Source organism: Callionymus lyra, chromosome 4 (genome assembly GCF_982586985.1).
Source record: "Callionymus lyra chromosome 4, fCalLyr1.hap1.1, whole genome shotgun sequence".
Classification (NCBI taxonomy): Eukaryota; Metazoa; Chordata; class Actinopteri; order Syngnathiformes; family Callionymidae; genus Callionymus; species Callionymus lyra.
In genome coordinates this window covers 14,917,702-14,945,354 of record NC_141821.1, presented here as the reverse complement: position 1 = coordinate 14,945,354, position 27,653 = coordinate 14,917,702, and the positions used below count along the sequence as shown (strand labels likewise).

Here is a 27,653-nt window from a genome sequence, read left to right as displayed (position 1 = left end):
TTCCAGAAAAACAAGTACAGAGCTCTTGCTCATTCAGCATTTTAACAATATTTATTTATCATGTGCTTAACATTTTTGCCGGTGATGCTATTTTATTTTTACTGATTATTCTTTCTAAAGTCGATCCGTTAATATAATGCCTGCATTCAACTTGTCTACAAAAAAGTTTGGGGACCCCTGAGTTAAAGTACGGACCCATTTTGTCCCATTTTCAGTGGGAGAATTTGTATTTATTGTGCACACATGTTGATGTTGAAGGTGTGTTTGTGTTTGTGTGCGTGCGCTGGTGTGTGTCCTGGCATTCACTGTGGCAAGCTGCCACTTCTAGTTGGACCGGGCATCTGTCACGGCGCTATCAGGTCACCGAGGCAATAACGCCACCGCCAGGCCCACCTGGGCACACTGTGTACCTGAGTAGATTTGGGCGACACCAGTGATGGGAGAGCGCAGAACTGTGAAGGCAGGGACGTCGCTTTAAATTCCTCCTCTCATTACTCCGCTCAGTTTTCACCCAGTGCCGCAGGAATATGTGATCGGCACACGACGAGGGAGACATTTGAAAGGTGGAAGTTGAGAAGAAAGCCTCAGTCATCTTCAGAATCATTTCTGTTTTGGTTTTCATTTCAGCATTTCTTCAGCTCTTTTTTTTTCCGACCCCCTCCTGAGACAACACATTGTGACTTGGCTCACCACTGATTGGACAAAACCAGAATCCATGACTCATCCCCATTAAGACTTTAATTATGTCATGATAGAATCCACTGTAAGGTCAGAAGAGAGGGAGGATTGTTCTACTGAATCCGACTGACTCCTTCGCTGAGCTCCTTGTACCTACATTAACCACAGATCTGTCACCACGCATTATCGATACCGAGGATGTTCTTTTCTTTGTCTATTTTGAACAGCAAAACTCAAATTTAATTGGTTGGAACCAACTTGAATCAGACTCTACTGTTGATCCGGATCACCATCTGGATACAGGAAGGTATTTAAGGATTAGTCTGGAGCTGGGTTTCTAAAACAGTTTTAGCGAAAGAAGTATACAATTTCAAGAAAGAACACTTTAGTATGTTTACTTTATAGCTTATCTTGCAGACAAATAGAATCGCACAACATAATATTTTACTTTCCAAAGTCTTCCCTTTGACCAAAAGTGAACTGAACTGTGTTCTTCTTGGAGCTTCTGCTCAAATATGCAGCATTTTTTAATGAGATTTAGATTTAATTTTCTCATGTTAAGTGTTGCACAACTGTACCAAAGTAAATTCCTAGTTGGTGGAACGCTTCACTGACAATGAAAATACAAATTATTCTGATTTTGATTAAAGGCCCTTAACTATTTATTCATTTATTTTAATCCCCGACAGTGCAGCAGATATTTTCCTTAGCTCACCTTAAATTATTTTTTTTTCTTTGTTCTTAAATAAGATTAAATATCTACATTATAGTGGAGGTGAACTATCACAATATATTGCTGGTATTCATGCAGTTTCAGTCTATGTTCCTGGTTCTATCTTCCATCAGTAATTCAAATGAAAACGCTGCCGCAAATCAGTTTGGGGGTCACATGACACTCAAAGTTACAATGTGGGTCATCCAGACAAAGTTATTTGTTAAGACCATCTTTAAGTTCCATAACAAAGTGATAATTTGAATAATAAACAAATCTGTGAGGATAATATGAAAACAAGTCTAAATATAACATATCTTTGCTTTAAAAACTATCAAAAGAAATGAACAAAATACATTCAAATCACTAAAATAAATCAACATTTATGTGACAGTCGTGGCAAAATGTTCTTTTCTATTTCTTCTCTATTACGTTTTGGACTTGAGCTCCTTTAGTTGCGGTTGCTAATAATAGCATATGCAAAATTGCAAACTATTAACTCAATCAAACACATGAAAGTTGCAATGGTAAGTTAGTAAATCTGCAACAGATTCAGACACCGGCTGTTTTGCCACCGATCACTGTAACAACTGAGAGGGAAACAAAAATCACAGCCTCACTGCAGGTTTTTGTTGGTGCTCCGCAGATAAGCCTGTGTTTACCCGTCTCTGTTATCAGCTACTTCACCACGTGTTTGTGTAACGAGTCAAAGTTCACCGAAGGAACAACAGGTCCGCTCAGTGTGTGTTCCTTCATGTGTGGGTGCATATGCAGGTTTGTTTGGTTCACTGCGTATATTGGCCGCTCTCTTGCAGCCTGCGTGTGTGCTGGAGCGTGGAGGTATGTGTTTATGCATGTGTTTTGTTTGTACAGAGGTGTGTTTGTGTGCGTGTGTGTGTGCGTGCGTGTGTGTTCTAGTGTACAACCAAGGGGTGTAACCCGTTCCTCAGGGAGCCAATGAAAGAAACTGCTGGAGCAAAAACTCCGAGCTTCTCCCCCTCCATCCTACCTTGTTACCTCCTCTGTCTTGGCTGTCAGGTAGTGGCAGCACAGCGAAACAAAGTGAACCTCAGTCAGAAACCAGCCTCCGCTTTTTTTCCACTAATGAGGGAGTGTTGCCTTGTACCGATGAGTGCGTGCAAGTGTTTACGTGCACCTGCTAACCTGTCATTCTCTCCCGTTCTCAAACCTCTTGTAGATCCCGGTTCCATCGGACGTCAGGTGAGCCGTGTGTGTGTGTGTGTGTGTGTGTGTGTCTGTCTTCTATCCCCTCGTGTTCAAATCACTTTGTACCGTCCCGTCCTGCGGCTGTTTGCAGACGCCAATTTCCCCTTCACTTCCATAACACTTTCTGCTGCTTGAGATTTACAGCCAAAGTTTTGTCTGCACAGTCTTAGACACTGTAGTTCCTGCACGTTACGACGTCTGTTCGGAAATAATTGGCATCATTTCTGCAGAAACTCTGTTTGGACGATGATGTATGCAACAAATACACAACGCAGAGTGCTAATATGATGAGTTTTAATGTTTTATTCGTGGTCTTGCACCCAACTTACATGCAACACTATTTACTTAAAACCGTCATGAATCACCAATAACTTTCATCTGCTCTTTTTGGCATCTACTTTCAAACTGCTATTTGGTGAACCTGGGATCTCTGTTAGGTATCAGCTTTGTCCGTCTGTCTGTTAACAGATTATTAAAATTTATTCAGAAATGGTCCCGGGACAATGAACATATGAGTATTTTATTTGGTGGTTTTGCAGACTAGCATTAAGAAACAGGAAGGTTTTTTTTTAAAAGAGTTGACTTGTTGTTTAACTTCTAGCTGCTGCTAACGTACCCAGCGATCTAAAAAAGGTTATGAAACAACTAGAATCAAACAAATGTCACAAATGTTCTTATCATTCACTTGGCATTGTTTTAGGTCTACTAGGTTATGGGCTTGACGACCTAAATGCAATAGAGCTAATGTGTTTCCGTGCATTCAAACTCAGAGTCCTGGAGCAATTCCCAAGTATTTGTTTTTAGCTAACAAAACACTTTCATGTATGCTAGCACAACCACATTCTTAAATCTTAGTTTTATTGTTTATCTAAACTTTTTGGCTGATCTAAGAGTTTTTCGTTCTAAAGTCTACATTATTTTAGTATGTTTGCATTTATACACGTTTTCTCAAAATGTAATAAATACATTTTCCCTTTTGCTTCCAAATATATGCACTTTTTATTTTACTTTTTGTGTCGTCATTATCGTTATGTTCTTTTTAAAATTACATTTTTTTCTCATCACTTTCCTTTGTTGAATCTTTGCCTGGGTTTTGTAATTGCAATTATTTCCACCTTAAAGTGACAATCCTATATTTACCTTGATCTATTTTTTGCTTTGCAGGGGAAGGATCGAGATCCAGGTGAGAAAAAAAAAAACTCTTCAACACTATATGTTTTCACAACTTCACACCGTCATCAGATTTCATTCTAAAAACTAGTTTGTTTTTTAATCAGAGCTGATTTCAGGTCATGAATAAATAAATTACTTCCTCGTATTAGGGTGCTTATCTTGATCGGCGAGAATTGACTTTTGAAAGGTGTTTCCCTGGTGTCGGGATGAGCAGGTAATGTTATCAAGGGCCACGTTATATTCAGTGGCTGTAGTGAGGGGCCATTGAAGCAAATTACAGATCAAACAACAATGAAAGGCCTTATTAAATGACTCACTAACTGATTATAATGGGGAAAAAAAGTTTTTAAAAGATAGATCATTTTTTATCTTGATATATATGAATATTCTTGTATATTAAGGGAGCTTATTTTCGTAAAATGATTATAAACAAACGCATTTATTCAGGTTAATTTGAGATACACTAAATACTAATAAAATACCCATTAACTCCCCTTAACCCTTGTGCTATATCAGGGTCAAGATGACCCGGTGGCCCGAAAACATAACTTTTTTTACTATCCCTCGTGTTGTCTCCGGGTCAAGTTGAATGACTTCTGACCACTGCATATGTTTTTCTGGAAGCCAGGGAGGTCGTTCAACTTGACCCGGAGACAACACAAGGGATACCACAAACACATTTGTTTTCGGGTCACTTTGACCCTGGGATAACATAAGGGTTAATTGTTGAATAATGTATGACGTGTTAAAACGCATAATGTATCCAAACATTAAATGTGTGTAACTGTGGAGAATGAAAAACAAAATACATTGGGTCAAGCAGGTGAATTCAATAAAAGATAAATACAAAATATAATTAAATATAATAAAATAAATAAATACAATTTCAATAAGAGTAAAACTGATGTTGCTTGTTTGATGTATTTATATGTATCAGAGCTTCAAGTTTTAAAAGACAATATCACAATCAAACTCATACTTGTTATATACATGTTTTGTTTAGAATAAAAATGAGTTTGTTGTGTGATATAGTCTGACACCCCTGGTCTATATGGAAACCTTTTTTATTGATTCCGAAATAGATTTATTTTTTTTACCGACGATATTGTGTTTCTCTAACTGCCATAGTAACATCCAGGAGGTAGATTGTTTAGATCCTCTTCAGTAATTCAGGTTTCAAACTGTTCTGTTGTTTTATTCTCCTATCCCCAAAGATAATACGATTAACAAGGACATCTTTTCACCTTTCAGATTGCCTGTGTGTGCCCGTGTGCATGTGTGTGTGTGCCCGTGTGCATGTGTGTGTGTGAGTGTTCACTTCACCGAGCTTTAATCTCTCTTAAACCCGGCTTCAACACTCATTTCTCCTCCCCTCCATCCATTATACTGCAGAAAATCATTTCTGACTGAAGACGCATTAAAATCAATAGGCGTTTGATTGCCCCGGCCCATGGCGTTTGGTAATATTTCAATGCTGCTCTCTTTGTCTTGTTTTCAAAGGTGAGCTAACACGTGGCTCGCCCTTGTGTGGATACAAATGCAATTCGTGCCCCCGAGACTCGATTCTCCACGGCTCAGTCTTTAGAAGTGCTACAGAGACGAGCTAGCTGGTGTCAGGCTGCCAGCCTGGGTGCCACGCTGCTGGAAACCGAAGCAAGACACATATAGGCGCATTAGCTCTGTCGACTCCTCTATTCGTCGCCTTCAGCTTTTCTTTTCATGCTCTCTTTAGAATTTATATTTGGGCATTGTTTTTTTCTCGACCTCAGCAGGACACACTGCAGACTTATAATACCATGCTGAGTCTGTATGGGGGACTTTTGTGTGCCAAGAAGATGGTTTTGTAATTGAGACGTCTTCTGCCTAAAAGGAAACCAAAAACTGTTTATTTTAGTTTGCCATCGATTAAAGTGACATTACGTTTGTTTGAAATGGCTGTTTCTGGCACCCCCTAATGGTATAACAGTCTCACTGCAATATGGTGGAACATCTGTTTTCAAATAGTCATGTTGAGTCAGGTTTTTTTGTTTTTTTTTCAAATTGACAGCAATAATTTGATTAAATTATGAAATAATAAAATAAAACACTTGTTTTTTTTGCTTGTGTTAAATGAGCTAGTAACGTGATATGACAAAAGTGAACTGACAGAAATTGCATCCACTTTGACTTTTGTTTGAACACAACAAAAATATTTGGAGCACACAGTGTATAAAGTAAATATTGATCAATGAATCAACAATCAATAAATATCGATCCAAATAGTTGGATACATATCTTGTCCAGCACATTCAATTTATAATATTTTTCTTTAATACTTACATTATATTAATAAGATACAGTTATTGACAAACATTTGGGGAAAATTGATATATTTCTATAAATTAAAATGATATAATCCATGATATTCTATATATTCTATATACAAATAAATGACCATTTAAATATATTATTATTATTAATAATAATAATAATAACACAAAAGCATTTTTACAGTCAGTGATATAATCAACAGATGTTTATGTCCATTTTGATTATTTTTTTATTGCTTCAATAATTCGATAACCATGACTTTTAAGTCTGAGCATCTTCGCCCAGCATTAAACTGCGACGTGCACTGAATGGGTCTCTCTGCTCATCCGTATTATGATAATGTATGGTGTGGTGAGCGGTTAGCATTCCCGCGGCATGGCGGACAAGGTCTATATTGGTATGTGTCTACACATGTAGCCCATAGTCGCTCTTATTAGCACCTATAATGGGGGCATGAATTATTTAGCAGTGCAAAAATACAGCTTTAGAATTACAAACCTGGGGTCACGCTCCAGCCCACACATCCGAAACCACTTGTGGTTAAAGAGAAAATGAGCCGGACCCTGAAGAAATTGTCGGTGAAGGTGAAGCAGGCGTTTAGCGTTTTATTAAGAGCAAGTGTCATGTTATACATTAAATAAGGATATCACACTTTTTTTTATTTGGTGCTCATTATCTTCCTCTCCTCCTCTGTGCAGGTCTGCCAAAGATGGTGGTCACAAGGAACTACTTTGGCGTCCCAAGTCCTACTTCTGGACCGGCGCTAAACATCCAGTCCGGTGATATAATAGAACTCATCTGCGCAGATCTTCACAGCATGTGGTGGCAGGTCAGAATCCCTTATCTATCACTGACAAATCATAAAAAAACATTGGTCAATGATTTATTTTACAACATGTTCTCTGTGTTTTATTTCTTAAATACAAAGACTATTTGTCTTTTAATATTGTTATAGATAATATAGATATGCTGTGTGAAAGAAAACTGTTGTTTTTCCCGCATCTACGAGGAAATCATGTGAAATATGACAGTACAACTACTTCTGTTAAACAACACAGAGAGAAAAGATGCTCTCTTCGTTTGATTCCACTCGTCAAATTCTCACAAGAAAAAAAAAAAATCACATAAAACAATCGGATTATTCAATTAACACAGTCTAAATGCTGAACTGGAGGCTCCTGGATCCTGGCGGCAAGAAATGGTTCGATATCCATCACTTCTGCAGCCGTCGGACTGTAATCATTTTAGTTCTGGGGATGTGTGATAAATAGAATTGATCGGCTTCATTTGATTTCATTCAATAGCAACCACCTTTTTACTCGGTCAATGTCAGCAGCCGTGACGATCATTACGGCGTCGCATGGACGTGACACAACGCAGCAGAAGATAAGAGATACCCATAGATTGTGGTAGTTGAAAACCTCGCAAGCATCTTTTTCCCTTTTTTTTAATCGTTTATACGTTTCGTGTTTGGCTAAGAAGAATGTACATGCAAGCATGCTCGATAAGGGGTTCAAGGATCTGAATCCAGCTTAAATTCAAGACCAATAGCAGTAAAAAATAAAGTATATTTAATAAAAGAAAATGACAAGTTTTGCGTCTAATTTAATTGGAAAAGTCATACATTTCTCTTGCACAAAGAAGCTTTTGTGATCGTCTGCTTTTGTCTTTCTGTCAGCAAAGTTACCGAACAATTAGACAAAGATTGGATTTTCATAAAAGGACTTTTGATGAAATATGGATCCATAAATCGTCACTCTCTGTGGTACAAGAAGCTGTGGTGTTAGCTTTCTAGCATGTGTGCTGGAAAACTACTGCCCCCTGCTGCTTATTGCTATCAATGATATTTCAAATAATAAAAAAAGTTATTAAACTAAAAGAAATAAATTAAGTATTTCATGATGACAATTCATTTATTGTTGTATTGCAGTGTCACATGATGAAGGATAGTTCAGACATTATTATTAATAATCATCCGTTTTAAACCAAAGACAGCGGCGCTCTGACCTCTGCTAGGACTTTCTACGAGGTCCTGACTCTGCATGGTTAATAAATCAGGAGACAAGAGTGAAAAAATCATCGCCCAGGGAGAATATCTGACGCCATCATTTCAACTATTGATACCCCGGCTTGTTTACTGTCTGTAACACAGTTAGTTATATCTGAATAATAACGGACTAAACCAGTAACACGTTTATCTGTCTGTGTTTTTCAGGGCAAAATCCTGTCGACCAAGGAGGTCGGCTTTTTCCCAAGCGACGCCGTGAAGCCCTGCCCATGTGTAAGCTCGCTTCTCATCCTGAGACAAAGTCTCAGAATGTTTGTGTATCGTTAGACTTGACGTGCTTTACCATAGAAAGGTTTTCTATTCTATGAAGTTTAAATAGTGTCAGGAAACGACCTCTGTCAGTATGAGGTCAAACATAATCTTCTCTAAAATTATAATAATGTTGTTTATTTTCATTAAAAACTTACCAGTAACAACAATATAATGAGACAAGCTATAAATTCAGTTAATAAATTAGCACATTAGAGTAAATCATAGTAAAATGGTTCAAAGAAGGTAAAAAGCCATTAAAGTTAGAGTTGAAAGAAGAAATCACGTAAAAAGGCAGTCGATAAAGTTAATTTAAGTGTATTTAAAAGAGTTGTGATAATACTGTTTTTCTGTAAAGGCTTATACCTTCATGTGTAAAAAACACTTTTAAATGGCTAATAATGTATTAGTATAGAATTTAGTGGCATAAATAGTGTAAAAGTAATAGGAAATAGAGACACTAGCAGGAATACAAGTACAACTATAATCAAAATATGTTCAAGGTGACAAAAATACCCTCATTATCATGACTAAGGGGAACTAAATACACATACATTATACTATAAATGAGTATATCAAATGTATTCTCCATTTTCCGATCAACCTGTTCTCGCCATCAATATTTCACCAACTAGTCTTTTCCCCGTTTATGTATTTCCTCCTTGTCGATTCTCTTCTTCCTTGTTTTTCCTCCTGTCAATAAGAGGCTGGGACTTGTGGGAATCTGGTGGATATTAAACCCCGCCCCCAAGGGTAAAGGGCTAACCAATCATTTGGACGGAGGGGCGGGAGCTTGTCCTCAACAGACCAGATTTATTTATTTAACAGACAGTTATTGCGAGAAGGATGGAAGAAATGAATCCGCATTTTAAAAATGATTTTTCTGTTCATGCCTGTGTTGCATATTGTAGAAAAGAAAAAAAGTTAAGTTTAATAATATTTATAGATTTTCATTACAGTCAATGTTTATTTTAATGAATTCATAGACATTTAATTTACAATTTGCGAGAAACATAGGTGAGTTTAAACGTCATGTATCGTTGTTTTCTTAACATTATAGTAATAGTAAATGTTGTTTACATGAGTAAAGAATGTGTGGAACTCGTTTTTTGTTATCATGAATGCAAAAAAAAATAGTGTCGCCCGTCGTCTCCTCTCTGCCGTCTGAGCGCTGTATCTCTGCCTCGGCTTTGTAATGTTCCACTCGCTGACATCAAATTCATATTCTGTCCAGCTGTTGCCGCGTTACAAGGCCTCCGGTAGATAAGAGACTGTTATCACTGTGTCCACATTGTTGCGTAGATAAGAAGAGCATTAGGCGGGTTTTTATCGGCAGTATAAAAGCACCTGAGAGAACATTGTGCGCCAACGTTCACGTGGTTTCAGGACAAAAAAACTAAACACTTGACCCATTTTGTTTTTTGTTCCAGGTGCCGAAGCCCATCGATTACTCCACCCAGCCGTGGTACGCCAAGCAAAGTCTACGAACGAAAATGGCCAAAGTTTGCGTCATTGTAAATAATACTTCTGTCTTCGGCGTGGCAGGTTCGCGGGACCCATGGAGCGGCTGCAGGCGGAGACGGAGCTGATGAACCGGGTCAACAGCACCTACCTGGTGCGACACCGCAGCAAAGAGCTCACCGAGTACGCAATCAGTATCAAGTAAGTTTGGATTTTCTAGGTTAAACGCCAACCACTAAGACCTGAATACTTCTAGACGAGCCTATTATCCTCCCGAACTCTTCAAAAACCACAGTATTGACACAAACAGCAAACTGTGGATGGAGAGAACACTTCAGCGTTAATTGCTTTTAATGTGAATCGAGCAAGAGAGCAGTTAAAACCACAGGATTTCCGAGTCGAGCAGCAGTTTGTGTTGACGACCTCGAAAGCCAAGAAGACCGCAGCGTGGTATAAACGGCGGTTTAGTGATATTATCCTCCTCAACCACAACACGTTCTTCGGCGTGTTTTAAGAGCGAGTGACCCGACCACGGATCGTCGTGCTCCTCTGTGCCGGTGATGAACGGCTTCGCTGAAGTTTGCCGTCACTGAAAAACGAGCCATTGTCTACCGCTGTCAAGTGTGTGAGCGCCATCCTTTTTCAACCACTGAGAAGCGAAAAACATTCCTTTTAACTTCATTTACCTTTTTTTAGCATCGCTTTTTTTTTTTCCCCTACTCTTGCGAACCTCAGTCCCTTCAAGTTCTGCTGCGCTGGAGTCTTAATTGCCTGTGCAAACGCCGACACGCTGCTCTGAGCATCGCTGAGAAGGACCGGTCAAGGTTGTGGAAACAAAAACATCGAAGCCAGAAGTTGTTTTTTTTTACACTGCTGCACAGTTGTGAGGATAACATGGTACAGTAGTTAGCTCATCTTAAAACAGTTGAATAATTCAAAGTAGATGATTTTTGTTATTTAAACCCCTGATTTGAAAGGCTACTAAAACATTGTTTTTTGTTGCCTTCCTGACTGAAAATACTTTTTTTTACCTTTTAAACATTATTGTCTGCACTGCTGGGAAATTTTAAATGCAGCAAGAATGAGAATTGAAATTTTCGTTTTTCTAAGGTCTAATTGCTGTATCAATTTATGAGATTAATTTATTCCACTCATAATTCATCATTATTTCTTTTTAATGCATTCATCTTTTTTTTATATTGCAAACAGTTTTCAAAAATCTATTTTTTTGGGTTCTTCTACTTGTGTCACCATCTAAAGTGGATGTAGATTAATCTGGTAATTTATATTATTTATTTATTTTTTTCAAGTTTTACAATACACCACTTCATATACTGTAGCTCGGGTTGTTTACTTTGGATTTTCTAATTATTTAAGGTCTCAGGCAACACTTGAGTCTCAAATACAGCAAAATGAAAATGACTAAAACTGTTCAAATCTTTTCACAATAATTCATTACTTCATGAAGACTTTTTTTCTTAAATTTACATTTTTTTGATCTGCCACAAATATGAATAAAAAACTTGATTATCATATATTTTTAAGGGAGATTCTAAATGAACCGATTACTTACAGATGATGATTAATTAATTCATGTTTTTTTTACTCGTAAAAGCTCTTTTTATGAAAGTATATAGTCAAGACTCAATTTAAAAAAGCATAGAACAGAATCATTATTTAGCCTGAAAGACACTTATACATGTTTTTCAACGTCCAAGATGGTCAATCTTGAAGAACAAATTAAAAAAAGTCTAACATGGAAAATTTGAACATAAATATATATTTTTTATGTGCTAAGTTGACATTTCTGCCAGTAAATCCCACAAAATAATCCACTGTGTAAACATATTGTAATGTAAAAACATAAATAGAAATAGAGATTGAGATATACGTATAAAAATAGATAAATAATATATATTAAATATAATTATCACTCTTCTATGTGTAATTATAGCAACATGCTAGTTAGTAAAATGGTTAAATAACACTCTGTAGATGAGGAACACATCAATATTAGATCATATTAATGTGTACAGTGTGTTTAACAAATGATTTGTATTCATGTGAAACAACAGTGAGGTGTGTGTGTCATGGCAGTAGAGGCAGCTCACATATCCTCCCAAACAGCCATCACTCAAGCGCCTCAAACCTGTAGGACTCCATGCATTAAAGCAGCAGCCGTGCTCTCCGCAGGGGCCAGGGGGGCCAGTCACCGATCGATGGCGGTGATCAGAGAGGGAAATTACACTCATAACTTATTCAATGGCCCACAGGTACAACAACGACGTGAAGCACATAAAGATCCTGACCAAAGAGGGCTGCTTCCACATCGCCGAAAACAAGAAGTTCCGGAGCCTGTTTGTGAGTCATTTTTCCAGGCTGTTTTTCTTTTCCCACCACTGCAATTCATAAATAAATCATTGTGTCTGCTTAATGAAGTGTCAGAGCCCGAATTTCACTTCAGCTGCACAAAAACACCCGTGATTAGAGATGAGTTTATGTGGGGGCTCGAGAGTTATAGAAAACCCCGGCAGGTATTGCAGTTTTTTTCTTTTTTTTTCAAAATCCGAAAATATATTCTGATAATTTAACTTTGGATCAATATCCAAGCTAATTTAATAGCTTCTTTACACAACACAATTTAAATTGGAAAATATGTTTCTGAACAAGCATCAAAGATACACTCATGGTGTGTTTTCAGGTTTTTTTTTTTTTAATGTTGGCATAAAAAAATTAATTAATTACTAAAGTGCTTCCAAGTTCTTATAAGAAGCTACAAACTTTACCTAGCAACCCTAAAACAACGAGACACCATCTTGTCACTACAGTTATGAAAAAATGGACTTATCTTAAAATGATTTTGGATTGTTTATGAATTAAAGTTGTTAACATTTGAAAATATTGGCCCTAATAGCTAAAACTAGTTTCTCTGGAAGATGTTATTCTTTAACCCTTTTGTACTCTCAAGGTCAAGGTGACCAGAAGGCCCGAAATGTGTTTGTAGTATCCCTTGTGTTGTCTCTGGGGCAATACATATGCAGTGGCCCAGAGACAACACAAGGGATACCTCAAAGAAGTTTGTTTTCGGGGCTTTGGGTCACCTTGACCCTGAGATAAGACAACTGTTAAGGGAGGACCAAAGTGACCACACAGGGTTTCGATCTTCTTAGGCTCTCTGAAACCTCTGAAATGACAAGTGTGTGTTTTTTCAGGACCTGATTGAATACTACAAACAGAATTCTCTACGAGAAGGCTTTCGCTGTCTGGACACCACCCTGCAGTTTCCATACCGGGAAGGTGAGACGGCGACGATGCTTCGGATCAACCGCTCAGGAGGCAACTGTGAGTAACTCTGCAGAGATTCATCCCGTTAAACAACATGTTGCGATCGGCAAAAAATCAAATTGAGATTGTGATTCTATTCCATTTCAAATGTATTATAGAGATTGGTGATCGAACTGGTGATTGAATAGCAAACAGTTTTGATGGTCAGGATTTTAAAAAATGATGGAAGGGTGAACTGAACTGGTCAACTACTGGAGGCATGAACACAAACATATGATGACAATTTGCATCTATTAAAGGTCAAAAATGATCTCAGAAACAGGTATTCTGACTTAGATTTTAACTTTGTGATTGTTTCAAACTATATTTTGGCAGGTGATATACAGTACAATCATGTATTTTATTTATTTCCACATGTGCAAAACAACAAAGAGCAACCATATCCTTAACACCGAGTGCAGATGAGTTCTAAAGTTTTATGAAAGCATCACTCATGCAACATCAAAACCACTGGAAAGCCAGCAGAAATGAACAAAAGCCAAAGTTGAGCTGTCAGCTTTCATCTTCCAAAACAGCACATTAGACTTCACAGACACGACGGTGAGATGTTGCTGAACTTTGCTGTTGTGCTGAGCTGTCAGGCAGGTGCCAGAGCGAAAGTTCCACCCGTATATTATTCTACCTTTAAGAGAAATTGACGTCTACTCTGTCATGAGCAAAGCTGTGCGAAGAGCATCTCGATTCTACGAGTTTGTCAGGTATAACCTGCTGTGACCTCATTGCGCGCCGGTGTTTCGAGTTTTTTAATTCAGCCCCACAGAACATCCAAACATTCAAGCTTATGTTTTACACTCATAACTAATAAAATATTCATATTAATTCAGCATTAGAACTTGTTTTTCAGTGTAGAAGTTTGCACTTGCAGATGAAAAACACTTTCTTGTTGGCTGATGATTATTAGTCAAATAAGTTATTACGTTAATTTTATATTAACCCTTGTGTTATCTCTGGGTAAAGGTGACCCAAAGGCAAGAAATGTATCTGTAGTACATTGACACAAAGACAACACAAGGGATACCACAAACAGATTTGTTTTCGGACCTTCGGGTCACCTTGACCCTGATATAACAAAAGGGTTACCACTTCCTGTGCCACATCAGACACTTGAGTTCGGATTACTTCAGAAAATTCAGTGTCAACAGAAGGTCAATATAAAATAGTCCAAGATTATATTCCATTTTCAAGCTTACAAAATAATAGTTAGATGTTTTTTCCCCCAAAAAACAAATACTGAGTATCTGCTAGTCTTGAGAGCCTTTCAAAGATTGGATTATGATTATTTTCATTGTTTGTTTTGTTTTCAAGCAGGAAAAACAAAGTAGTTTTATTGACTGCAAAAGCAATAAAGAACAAAATCTTTTCTTTTTTTTTTTACAACTATTGAGGCAGATATCAAACCAGGAAACAAACTGTAATTCAAATTATTTTCGACAGAGAGTAGATTCTCAGAGACCTGGTAAAACCTTTCCGATTGGTGTGAACTGTAATAGCACATGATGTTCACCTCGGCTGTTGAATTGTCAGGTGTCAGTGTAGCAATCTCAATAAAAATCTGTATGAAAAAATCATTTCTTTAACTAAGATTAGGATAAATAGAATATTGTGAATTATTTCCAAACTATACAGCTAGAAATTAATTTACTTTACAAACATTTTTCTCATAATTATGCACATTTTTCCATTTCTTATTTTAAATGTGTTATATTTTCTGCTATGTGTCTTTAACAAAGTTTTCAAAAATATGTTAATGATACTAATGGAGGGAGGGTTTAATAAATAGATTCTTTCTTTTTCAAATTTTGTTTTAATAACATGTTTGTAAATAAATGCATTTCGTTTTTTTAAAGCAACTCTACGTCAATTCTTAAATGTTGTTTCTGGCTCCCCCGTGTGTCAGAAATCTATAAGTGCAATGTACAAACTCCTTTGTTTTCACAGACCACTTTTTTTTTAAATCAAAAATATAATAACTCCTATATTTAGTCCATTTCTACAGCTTTCAGGACCATTTTTGTGTATCACATGCAACATTGCCGGCAGATAAATAGAGGTCATATTGTACAGAATTTCATTGTAAATGACTCTTAGAAATGTTCTAATTATGATTGACAAATTGAAGCTACGTGACTCACAAGAAAACACAATATTCAGTTGAGAAAACAGAAAAGCAAAGCTGTGATGCTGTGAGAGCCTCAGACGCCGGGGTCCGGCGGTGAAGACATTTCAAATCAATCGACAGTGCATCTAACACACAAACGTCGCCGTTCGCCCCTCACAATTTAACATGTGCCGAAGGAAGAAATCGTCCCCAGCGTGAAGCAGCCGAGGAAAGCTCGGCCCATCTGCCGGTTAATGGAAAAAATGAATGTTAAGACGAGATTTCATTTGAACGCCATGTGCTCCCACACGCGGAAGACAAAATAATAATCCAGAGCGTGCTGACAATCGCTTCCGAAGGAGGAGAAAAACGGGAAAGGATTGCTGCGTTGTTGAGGGAAACGAGTCCAGACAAGTCCAATCCAAATAGTTCTGTTTGCTTTGTTGTCCTGCGTCTAATATTTAAACCCTCCTGTCGAGAAGACATTCCTTCATTTCCTGAGCTCAACATCAACTTTCCTCCAGCTCTGCATGAAGACTTTAATTAAAGATCAAGCTGTTTTTTCGACTAATGGAAAACAAACTCAGTAATTAATGGATTGTTACAGAACCAAAGTCTCAATTACAGTGTTGATTTAAATACTCAACGATATTATTACCTCACTATGTTATTGCTTTTGTTCACATCACTGATTCTCAGTCTGTAGGTTGCTTCATGTTGTTGATAAAGCTTTATGGAGAAGTGTCCAATTTTTTCTTTCAAAGCTCAGAACTCTCATTTTAAAATCGAGTTTGTCTTGAGAAAATATATTTTCTCTGAAGTATCATTAGCGTATGACTCTTGACACGTTAAGATGCTCGTATCAGTCAAGTTTACTCGTAAATTAAACCTGTTAACTATTAGAAAAATGTTTTCATATGGTCGGTCTGTGAATATAGTGCCTACATTAAACCGGTCTGCTGTGCAAAAAAATGGTTGGGGACCCCTGATCTGTCTGAGATTGTTTTATATAACTTCGTTTGTCAATCACTTGTCGCCAGTTGACCCATGTGACAAACATACATTTATAAATAATACAATTATAAGTTGAGTTTGTAGGTATCAAGACTATGTATCCCAGCATGCATTCCACTAAACTAAATACCAATTTGTGTTCCTGTTGTATCTGTTATCTTGTTTAGAGGGTGTGATGGTGAACCCTGATAATATGTTTAGTCTTAGTGACAATTCTAGCTTTTTTGGGGAGAGTTTAGCTCCACAAGTGAAAGCGTCAGTTCTCTAGATAGACTCCCATTACAGTCAAATGGTTTTGTTTAGTCGGCCTTTGCTGGTATTGTTTCTAGTGTTGCTCCATGACCAATTACTGGATGATATATAAGTGACCTTTATTTTTATTTGACCATATTTTTGTATTTTTTGTAATGAACAACTTTTTTTTTTTGTTCCCAAAGACCTGGAAAGTATATTACATTCACATACAACCTATTTTTCCTCTTTAGATCATCATTAACATCAAACATGTCTGTATGTGTATCTATGTGTAACTTTAACAATGCCCAGGGGGAATGCTGAAGTTGTGTTGTACATGTGTGAGAATTAGTGTTGCACGATAAAAGAAAATGTGTTAACATCTTGTCTAACGTAACTTTGTTCTCCGTAAAATGAGACTCATTCTCTTGAATGTTTTACGAAAAACTCATAAGTGGTTCCTCAAGTGTAACTTCAAGACATGATGAGTAGTCGGCGTGAAATACAAACAAAAAAAACTGTCTGACACCTCAGCGAGCCTGCAGACTGTAGGGGGAACATCATATTTCTCCTGGAGTCATTTATTTGCTGTCGAGGTAATTTGTCTCCCAATTTCCTGTGGCAGACTCGTGTGATGATGAGGATGTCGACATATGGTTGAAACAACCAGACAATTTTCATTTTTAGAAAGTGTAATTCAGGGCCCACTGACAGGTTTGCAGTTAAATTCCCTCAGTTTTATTCACCATACCAAACAACTAACTTCAACCATCAACTTTTTTTTACTCTAAGTGTTTTTACTCCTACATTACACAGAAATAATATTAAATTAAGAACATAATATGTACTTATTCAGCTCCTTTAACCTTATGAAAGTGTTGTGACTTTTCTGCCCTCAGTCTGAATTGTGTTGCCATTTTTCAAATCATCAAATGTTAGTACAAATGATTTGGCCATGACTTCTCTTCACTGCCATTATTGGCTAAACAATAGAACAAAAATAAAAACTAGTAAAGTAATTATGCTATTAAAAAAATAGTGGATTCAGATGCTTCTCTCTCTGGGACGAACACGCTTCTTCAGATCAGTTCACTGAACTGGAAGTTCCAGAATTGAAAGAAGAAAATGGTTGTTGGTACATTATAGATGGATGATCGTCCAAATAAACAGAGTGTTCTTCTTGTCAACGATCTGCTTGTTCCTCTTAGTTCAATATCACAAGTGAAGCGGGCTCTGATCGATGACTCCAACCCTTTAATTGATTCATCAAATTGTGTCGTTTCGTTACATCAGATTTTTTCGTAGCTTGGAGTCAGAAGATGTCGGCAACACTTGCTAGCTGGTTTAATCATCCGCTTAACTGAAGGATTCATCGCTTTATATTTCATTAACGCTTTCTTGAGGACAATCATTTGTAATTAATGAAGCATATGACTCGCACAAGATATTTATGAGGGTTATACACAAAATAAATCAGAACTTAGGGAAATTGAGCCCCCAATTCAAGTTTGAGCTTTTGCTTTTGGCTCAGCTCTTCTTCCACACTCGAGACCAAAAATCTTTTAATCTCACACACATTTCACTCTCACCTGAGTCCAGGATACTTGAACTCCTCCAACCTGACCAATACATTTCAACCTTTTCCCAATCCAGGCGTTTGTCTGGAATACGAAGGAACACATTTTCATCTTAGCTGTTTTACATTCAACTTCTGGCATTTATAAAAAAATATTAACATGGAATGACTTCAAGTTGCTATTTTACTACTGTGTACTTAAGTAATTGTTACAAGACAAAATACTTAGTCGACATGAGTGTGAGTAGAAAATTAGTGAATTTGTATTTTTTAGGTGAACTGTCCCTTTAAGAAATACACAGTTAACTGATAATAATCATGGGTTTATCACTGTTTAAATTCTGAATTAATTTGAATACTTTCGGCGCGAATGTAGTTGGGATTTCTTTTAAACATGTTTTGTTCCTTTGCTTCTCTCTCCTTCCACCTTCCTCCTCGCTTCACTCCGCTTCCTGCCTGGCCTGCCCCGCCATAGCTCCCTTGCTCAGTGGCATCTCTTTTGTAACTCCTGCCGGCTACAGCTTTGTACCTCCTTCCTCTGCCCCCTTCTGGTCAGGTACAGGTATCACTTCTCTCCCTCTTCTCTTTTTTTGCTCGCGCCGTCTCACAACTTAATGGCCGCATCGACACCGCACCTCCCCTCCTCTGTGGCAGCGTGTCGTCCTGAAGAGTGTGTGTTAGTAATGCATGTTGTGTGTGCGAAAACTGTTTGTCCGTCAAGGCAAAGGTGAATGTGTCAGAGCTCTATTTCTGTTAGACATATTCCATCCCCTCGGCCAGATTTAAAAGGTCCGACTTTCCATTTCCACTCAGAGTAAATTGGGAGCTCGACAGGTGGTGCAGAGCCACGAGGAACTAGCAAAGTCTCCGAGTCATATTGGTTCTTGTCTTCTTGACAGGACTCTTCCCACGCAAGCGGGTGTCAAAACATTGCAGCCTGAAGTGGTGTTAACTCGAGCTATAGCCGCATGAACACACACATGTTGTCTCTGTGTTTCATTGGATGAAGCGTTTTTTTTGTGATTGTGTTTGTTATCGTAAATGTTGAACCCAGATCCTTAGGTCTGTCTTCTGTTTCTCAGTGTTTACTCCGAAAGTGATGGGTGTAGCCGTCGCACGGTACGACTTCAGCTCCCGCGACACCAGAGAGCTCTCGCTGCAGGAGGGTGACGTGGTCAAGATCTACACAAAAGCTCGAGCCAACGGATGGTGGAGGGGCGAAGTTAATGGAAGGGTGGGTCACACACTCTTTTTACTTCGGTCATTTACAAAAGAAAGATGGTTTTGAGAGGTGAGGCCTGACCTGTTCAAGATGGCAGCTTAGGCGAGGAGCTCCAAACAAGTGTGCTCTATCTCTAACAATTAACTTTCCAATATTGCTGGTCAAAATCGGTGAAACCAACACTCGGGACAAGGAAAAACGTCAGTTAACCGGCACCATCACCGTCGGTAAAAAAACAACGTTAACATGGCGGACTTGGCACAAGTTCTTGCCGAGTTGAAGTTGCCCCGGGCCAAAACTTAAGAGTATTGACCCTCAATTGACAGAGATGGTTAACAAGATGTTGATGCTGGGCCACGAAGTCGTAGACTTGAAGAATTCGTCCTACATCAAGTGTTGTATAAGAGAGATATTTTTTTTTAACACTGGCCTAGAACTTGGTTTTATCTGCATGCTAGCAAAATAGTACAAAAAAAATGTAATTAAATATTTTATCACAAGGACAGTTTCTGCCTGAGTTCTGTAGTTCCATCTGGACGAATGATGTAGAGGTTTTATAATTTAACTTGTATGGCTATTAACTGCTGCTGCTAATGTATAAGCAAAAAAAAAGAAAAAAACAACTTGTTTTTTTTCATTTGACTGCAGTGACTAAATGTTACCGTTTTTAACCCTTGTGTTATCTCGGGGTCAAGGTGACCCGGAGGTCCGAAAACAAATGTGTTTGTGGTATCCCTTGTGCTGTCTCTGGGTCAATGTGAACAACCTCGTCAACTGCATACGCATTTATGGAAGCCAGGGAGGTCGTTCTTGAAAGCGTTCACTTCCTGCTGACTCTTCAAGCTAAAATATGAGCTGCTTGGCGAAGGTCTGCGCTCTCTGATACGTTGACAGTTTTAAATGTAAGCAACTTGAAATGACACTTAGTGACAGCCAACATATAGGGAAGCACACGATTAACCAGACATGAGGTATGCATATTTTAAACTATTTGACAGGAGCATTATTAAAACATTGACGCGGAGCTATTAGCTAAGCGTGCATAGACAGGAAGTGACAGAGGCAAATGAAGAATCCGTTGGGATGGGGAAGGAATGAGGTATATTTAATTTAGTGTGTTCAAATAATAATTATTGATACTACCGATGTACTGCTTATCAAAATGTCTTAGATATAACAGTGGCGTCTTAATGAACAACATTTTATGATCCAAGCATTGAGCCCTGTTGCACGCCACACCATGTGAAAAACAAATTATTTCTTGGAAAGGAAAATAATCCTTATAAATGGGAAGCACTCGTTAAAGTTAATTTCTTTCTTCTTCAGATTGGCTGGTTCCCTTCCACCTACGTAGAGGAAGGAGAGGAGTGACTCATTGATGGAAGGAAGGAGAGAAAGTGAAAAGAAAGAGGATGTGCAGCACCTGAGCTCACCGTCCAAACAGAAGCTAATAAATAGGCCTGAGCTGCTCTGCTATCCTCCAGAGATCCGTGGCTTCGCTCTGCTCGACTAATGCCTACAACCATTCCAGAGGCCTTCGGAGAGAAAAAAGGGCTACCGACGACTGCAGTCGCCCAAATATTCCTGGTTGCCTCCGTGTGGCCAAGAGACTTGATCATCCAGCAGCTTGCCTATCAAGATTTGGGCGCCAACATTTGCCCTCTCTTCCTGCATCATCCACGTCTTTCTGCCCGATCCAGCTTCAGAACCGAGCGCCCACGCGAGTCCGCTGGCCAAGTCTGCAGGCGTCGATCCGTCAAAGGTAGACGCTCAAATGCCACTGCCGCTCATGACCTCATTCATCCAGCCACACTCCACATGGGAAGAGATTTGGAGAAGTTTGAAAGGATCGCAGTGATTCCCGACCTTGGCTGTTGGTCCACCCCCCCCCCCCCCACCAATGCAGCAGGTTATTGATAACCCTGTCCCATACATCAGACACGAGAAAGGAGATGTCATCGGAAATTGATTAACGTTGTTCCGATCTTACTTTCCTCTCCAACATTCTTTATCTTCGGCCCTCTCATGTTCGAGGTGTCTCGGCCGCCTGTGATCCTCAGTTCTTATCAGTGACAGCTTGACAGGAGCCGTTTTACTCCAGTTTTATCTTACTCCAGGTATTACAGGCTTGTCGGGAGAACAAGCCACTCGAGCAGCCAGCCACAGTTCTCACACAAGAACACCGCGATATGATTTCTTTCTTCTTTTCCATCCTTGTTTCTACTGATATTCATCACTTTAAGGTTTTGTAATGTGAGTGTTGGTGGTGCTCGTCTGACTTTCCCCTGGATACGCAATTTGTCCTTAGATGTCCTAAAAGCTTATGTATCCACTCAAAACGACAAAAAGAAAGACGTTTGTAAAGGTGTCATTTTTACTGTAGTCAACATTTGTCAAGATTCTTCCAAACGTTGCCCCTCAAAGATCGATCCATCCTTCTAGATATCAACCTCAAGGCTTTGGTCCAAGTCCAGACTGTTTTATTTGCCAAAAACTGCATGTATGGCTAAATGGAAATGAAAAGTACAGCTAGGTAACCTCCAGTGCGACACGAATACCAAACAATTATTGAAAAAAAATCTACAAATCTACAAATTTACAAGTAAAAGAAACATAAGATAATTTCATGAAATATTGTTTCCAAACTATGTATTTAGAAACGACATTCAGACATAAATTCAGACCGGCTTCTGGTTATTTGTAGTCAAGGTCACCTCAGACAAACCCCTTGACTAACCACCAAGACCGCCGCGCGTAGAGACCAAGACTGACCCAAAAAAAGTACATTTGTTGACATTGTTTTGTGCAGAAATTGATAGGAAAAAAAAAGATTTTTGCATCGGAGTAATTGGCTCGACTATTAAGTAAAAATGGTGACACCACAGACCTCAGGAAATAAAGACAAAAAAGGGATTTTTCAATCGGTCTTGATCTTAAGAACCATAAGTTTAATCAAACAGCAAAGGTGTTATTTAACGGTTTGTTCATATTTAGTCCACATATTCTGAATTAAATAGAATAAATAATTTATCCATTAGCAACTGGTTATAACAAAAGGGCTTCTTTTATATAAAAGAACAACCTTGAAAACAATTGTTTTATCACAACAGACCCACAATATGTCACAATGTTGAACCAATATGGAAGCATTAGTGTTGTAATATTAATAGTTTTCTGGATCCCTCTTAATATAATATATGTTTTTAACATCCAACTACTTCTAACCAAAGAAAAAAGATTTCAGTAAAACCCCTTCTCGTGCTTCAGAGTGTTTCTTTAATCCGCAGTTAAAAGGATTTACTCACATTTGAGGGAATAAACAGGAAAAGGAGCAGCGTGACACTTATATCATATACTCACCACAGGCGGAGTGAAAAGAGAAGAAAAAAGGACTTAAATAATCCCAAAACTGTGGAAAAGGGAACGACGAACACATGTTTGATTTCAGTTTTTAGATTTGATTCACGCCCAGCTGACCCAAAACTATTATTACAGTCGACTGAAGATGACGAGTCGCTCTGTTTGAAGTTGTTCCCTGGCTACACATGAGATGTTCCCCCTCGTGCTTAAAGCATTTTACAATCCCGCACACTCCCACTCGTGCTATTTAAAAAAAAGGTTTCCTTTTTTTTTTGACAACACAAATTGTGGTAATAAAAATGTCATGAATTGGATGCGATCCAACCGCTTAAACTCGCAAAAGGAAAACCTTTCATTCTCTGATCTTGTCGTGCATGTAGACGCCCCGAATCATTCCCGCCAATGTTCTTCTTTTTACTCTTTTATATCGTATCAGATCATATTTAAAAACCCTTTTTGGAACGTGTCAGTGGATTTTTACTTACTTTTTCACCACTTTTGATAGTTACACTTTTACAAATATTGATATTATTGGTATTGATGTCTTTTGACTTCATGACATGAGTGACAGCTCTGTCATGGCAACGGTTCAGTTATCAGTTACCAAAATGATGTGTTGTTATGACGACCAACTCAGAACTTTTTTGTGTGATTCGTCCCCACAGTGATTGAATTCATGGTTTGTAAAAAAAAAAAAGTGACCACTAGATGGAAGCATCCCAGAATCATCTCTCGATCTTGCAACCTGGTTAAAATCAGGAGATCATTCAATACCTATTTCTATCAGAGCCCGAGCGAACGAGAGCTGAGGAGGAAGTATACGGACAGATGTCATTTTCTGATCCTGGACGACTCTCGTCCACGTCACTCGACTTCTCTTTCATATCTCAGGCTCCGAGCGTCCCACGGCATCTCTAGTAAATCTCGAAGCGAAGCAATCCTCTCCTGCCATCATGGGAGAGCTGCCGAGGTGTTCTCTAATCGTGGACTCCGTTAATCCACTCTTGCACTCCTCCTCCGCCCAAATCAACTCTGACAGCGCGGCCATTTACAACCCTCGGCCTCCTCGCGCCCCACGTGTGCAGGTGTGCGGCGGGAGGAAGGCTCAAGGGTATCCGTGATCTAATCATTACACCATCTCCTCACCCCGGCGACCCCCGCGGCATCCATCTCTCCGTCGGCTCCTCTCTCGGCGTCACCTCCCTCCCCGCTCTCCCTCTTCTCCGCTTTCCTTCTCCATCCATCTTTTATCCAATCTCTGTCCTCCCGCCGTCTCTCTGTATTCCGCTGCTCACCCTCTGATGGCCGGGGCTGCATTTTCGGATTTTAATATCCAGGCTGAGACGCGGCGACTTTAAGGAGCCTGTGTTCCGCTTGTTTCTGAAATGAGCTGTTGGCTGATTCATGCCTCCATTAGACCAACGGAGATGATTCCAAGAGGAATGTGCTGCCACCACTTGATGTCCTGACCCACCACCTAGAAACTGTATTAAAGTTGTGATGCAAATGAACAAAAGTAGCTATTAAACCTGATTTTAAAAAGTTTACCGCTAATATTGTACTTGAGAATCAAATATTTTTGTATGAATTACGAACAGAAAGAAGGAGGGATGCAGCTGTGAAAGAGTGAAGAGGAATTTATTTCAAGTTATCGTCTCAGACTTTACATGTACACACATTATTCTTCAACCCTGAGATGGATAAAAAAGATTTGTGCTGCCTGTACGTGTGTCCATGCTCTGTGTCGTCCTTATAAAGCCAAAGACGTTTGCTGTTTGTACTAACTGCACACTCTACATTGCGTTTCACCACGGTACAACCGCTGTGGCCTAACTCTAAAACCGTGCAATCCTGACTGTGTAGCATTACCCCGTATTTTTGCTGTAATATACTGTAATATATGTACATAGCTCATAAATAAAAATTCTATGTTGCTTCTTTTAAAATGGTTCTGCTGGTTCTTCTTCTTAGGATTCCTGGATGAATGTATGGATATATTCCATATTTAAACAATACGTATCAGTGAAAATTAAAATATATTCTTAGATAAACTTTCATGTTGTACTTATATATCCCGCTTTTATGAAGCATCGTATTTATTCATCGTCTAAACAGGTAGTTCATCTTCCATATCAGTGAAGAAATGCAGATACATGTTGTTCCAAATACTTACTATACTACTATAGTACTGTGAATGTAAAAACATGTTCTCCTTAACACAAAATCACAATATTTTTCTTAAATAAGCTGGAGAGATTTTAACAAACTCACACTTACAACAACTACAAATACATATTTAATAAAGAAATAACTTGGTATGTTTCATTCATAAAGGCTTCAATATGAATATCATTGGTTATAAATCGAGGAAAATATAGACAGTAGATTCTTAAAAAGAAATAAAAATAAAGGGGGGAAAATAAATAAACCACTTGAAGGGAAAGTTCAACCAAAATGTTATTTCTTTTATGTTAAGTTGTTATGTTTTGATGTTTTTAAGTGTCTTATTGAAGGAAGATAAAGACAACTGAGCTCCAGTCGCTACCTTTGTAATTGAATACGTTTTTGTCTTCAACTCTATAAAGGAACACATTACCGGTACTCTGAAAATAACCCCCCTATTTCCCAAATGGTGGAAAAGGAAATAAAAATCCTAAAATATATATTTATTTAAGGGTCAAAGTGACCAGGGGCCTAAAAACAAATGTGTTTGTGGTATCCCTTGTGTTGTCTCTGAGTCAAGGTGAACGACCTCCACCACTGGGTTTGTATTTCTGGAAGCTAGGGAGGTCGTTTCTGGGTCATCTTGACCCCGAGATAATACAATGGTTAAGTCTGCACAGTGGCCTCCATGGAGATCCTTCCATCTAATTTGCGAATGTGAAGCATAAATAAAGGTTATGTGTTTGGATGGTTCAAAACGGCCAGTAAAAAGCGTCTTAACATTTCACGTCCTTAACAATAACAGTGTTTATTTTCCTTTGTAGTGCTCTTCAAATCGTTTTTTTAATTTTCCAATTTGAACAATCGAGCCTGGGTCTTGAGGCTAAAGTGGTGCTTGTTAAACATCCACTCACGACTTCTCTTTGTAGGAGTCCAAAACCCTCCTGTTGGACTCTCACTGGTTTAATGAGTAATCTTTGGAGAACAATAAAAAAATAAATACAATTCTCCACATGCAACCAACCTCTAAATGTAGCAAACAAAGGTGAAGACTTCGACGGGTAAACATGCACGTGTTCCCACCATGTTGTGCATGTGTGTGTGTGTGGGCGGTGGTCTTTCAGGCCATCTGCCGCCTGCTTACCTGCTATGGCTGAAGCAAGACTGAAGCAACAAAGGAATGTTTTCTCATGGAAGCGAGCGCCACGAGCACGGCGGGAGTGAGAGGGGACGCTGTGCTAAATGCTCAGCGAGAGGTTTTAGACTTGGCAGCAACGGTTTGGTTCATGACAGTCAAATTCCAGCCAAGAAAAGACCACCAGAGTGACAGATGGCTTGTGAGAGAATGACTTGTCAAAACTTTACCAGTGCAGTATAACAGAAGAATATGTTGTCAATGGTGGCAAAAAAATGTTTTAGGTTAACCTCTAAGTAGGAGGTAAGTAAGTAAGTAAGTAATGGTTATTTTTGTAAGCGCTTTTCTAGAAGAAAACAATACACAGTTAAAACTATATACTATAAAAGGCCAAGACACATAAGTCAAACACAGGAGTCCCGGAAATCAGGGAAAAACCTGCACAAATAAATATGTCTTGAGATGTTTCACGACAGAGCGAGAGGAAGATCGTTCCAAAGCTTAGGAGCAACATCTTGGAAAGATTTCTCTCCTCTGGTCCTAAACCCTGTTCAGGAACCATCAGTAGATTCTGATCCACAGACCTAAGAGCCCATGCTGGGGTGTAAGGCTGGATCAGATCCCTGATGTAAGGAGGAGCCTGACCATGAATAGATCTGAAAGTAAGAACCAGAATTTTAAAATTGATCCTGAAAGAAACTGGCAGCCAGTGAAGAGATTTAAGGACCGGAGTGTGTGAAATGTGAGTTATTCTACGAGAATGGGTCAGAATTCTTGCTGCAGAATTTTGTATTAACTTCAAGAGAGACAGCTACTTCTTGTTTATACATAAAAATAAACTGAGATTTCTCCAAGTTGAAGGAAAACAGTTTCTGGTCAGTTTTCTGCAGTGTTGAACTAGAGACATGTGAAATACAACACCCAGGTTTCTCAGGCTCACAAGTGTTTACACTCAGCCATTGTTTGATTTCTAGCAAACAATTGACTAAGCTGTTCAGCCTCTGGGGCTCAGTTGGATCAAAAGAACAGTAGAACTGGATGTCATCTGCAAACGTGTGGTAAGAAACATCAGGAAATCTCTGAATAATTTTACCCAGAGGAATAAATAATAGAGGACCCAGAACAGAACCTTGAGAGACTCCACACAACAGAACCGCTGATTCAGACCTCATTTGATTGGCAGATGCACTAAAACTGCGCCCAGAAAGTTATGATGAGAACCACTGTAACATAGTGCCAGACAGTCGCACGTCATCCCTCAGTCTTCTCAGCAGGATCTGGTGATCAACAGATCCAAGAGAAACAAAACACAATTTTTTGATTTTTTTTTTATGCCAGATTTAAAATGATCGTCACATATAAACCTGTAATGCTAACAATTTCCAGCTGTGGGACTTTTTCTATAAGTAACATGACAGACAGTAGATCACAAAAACACTGGCAGGAGCAGCAACATATGCAATTTATGTATTTATTAGTGGCATTCAGATAGTCCCAAAGTAAACTGTACCATCTTGTAAACCATAATAGATGTGATTTTTTTATAAACATTTTTACTGTTGTGAAAAGTGAAGAGCAATATTTTCTAAACTTAATTCTGTACTCAAAACTTAGTTAATCACAGTGTT

At 38.6% G+C, this 27,653-nt stretch overlaps 1 protein-coding gene across 2 annotated transcripts in view; it reads left to right on the top strand.

The window, feature by feature from the left end:
- The window catches only part of vav3a (vav guanine nucleotide exchange factor 3a), an 88,670-nt gene extending 63,997 nt beyond the window's left edge, over positions 1-24,673 (top strand). The window contains exons 18-28 of one of the 2 annotated variants that reach the window (XM_087788876.1): positions 2,589-2,611; positions 3,782-3,800; positions 6,799-6,929; positions 8,316-8,381; positions 9,848-9,882; positions 9,963-10,079; positions 12,152-12,239; positions 13,091-13,220; positions 18,621-18,701; positions 19,228-19,379; positions 20,694-24,673. In XM_087788876.1, the coding sequence (XP_087645002.1) occupies positions 2,589-2,611; positions 3,782-3,800; positions 6,799-6,929; positions 8,316-8,381; positions 9,848-9,882; positions 9,963-10,079; positions 12,152-12,239; positions 13,091-13,220; positions 18,621-18,701; positions 19,228-19,379; positions 20,694-20,738 (887 nt within the window). In that variant the 3' untranslated portion in view covers positions 20,739-24,673. The remainder of the gene's footprint in view (positions 1-2,588; positions 2,612-3,781; positions 3,801-6,798; positions 6,930-8,315; positions 8,382-9,847; positions 9,883-9,962; positions 10,080-12,151; positions 12,240-13,090; positions 13,221-18,620; positions 18,702-19,227; positions 19,380-20,693) is intronic. The other variant, XM_087788877.1, reaches the window with a different exon arrangement.
- The last annotated feature ends 2,980 nt before the right edge of the window (positions 24,674-27,653 follow it).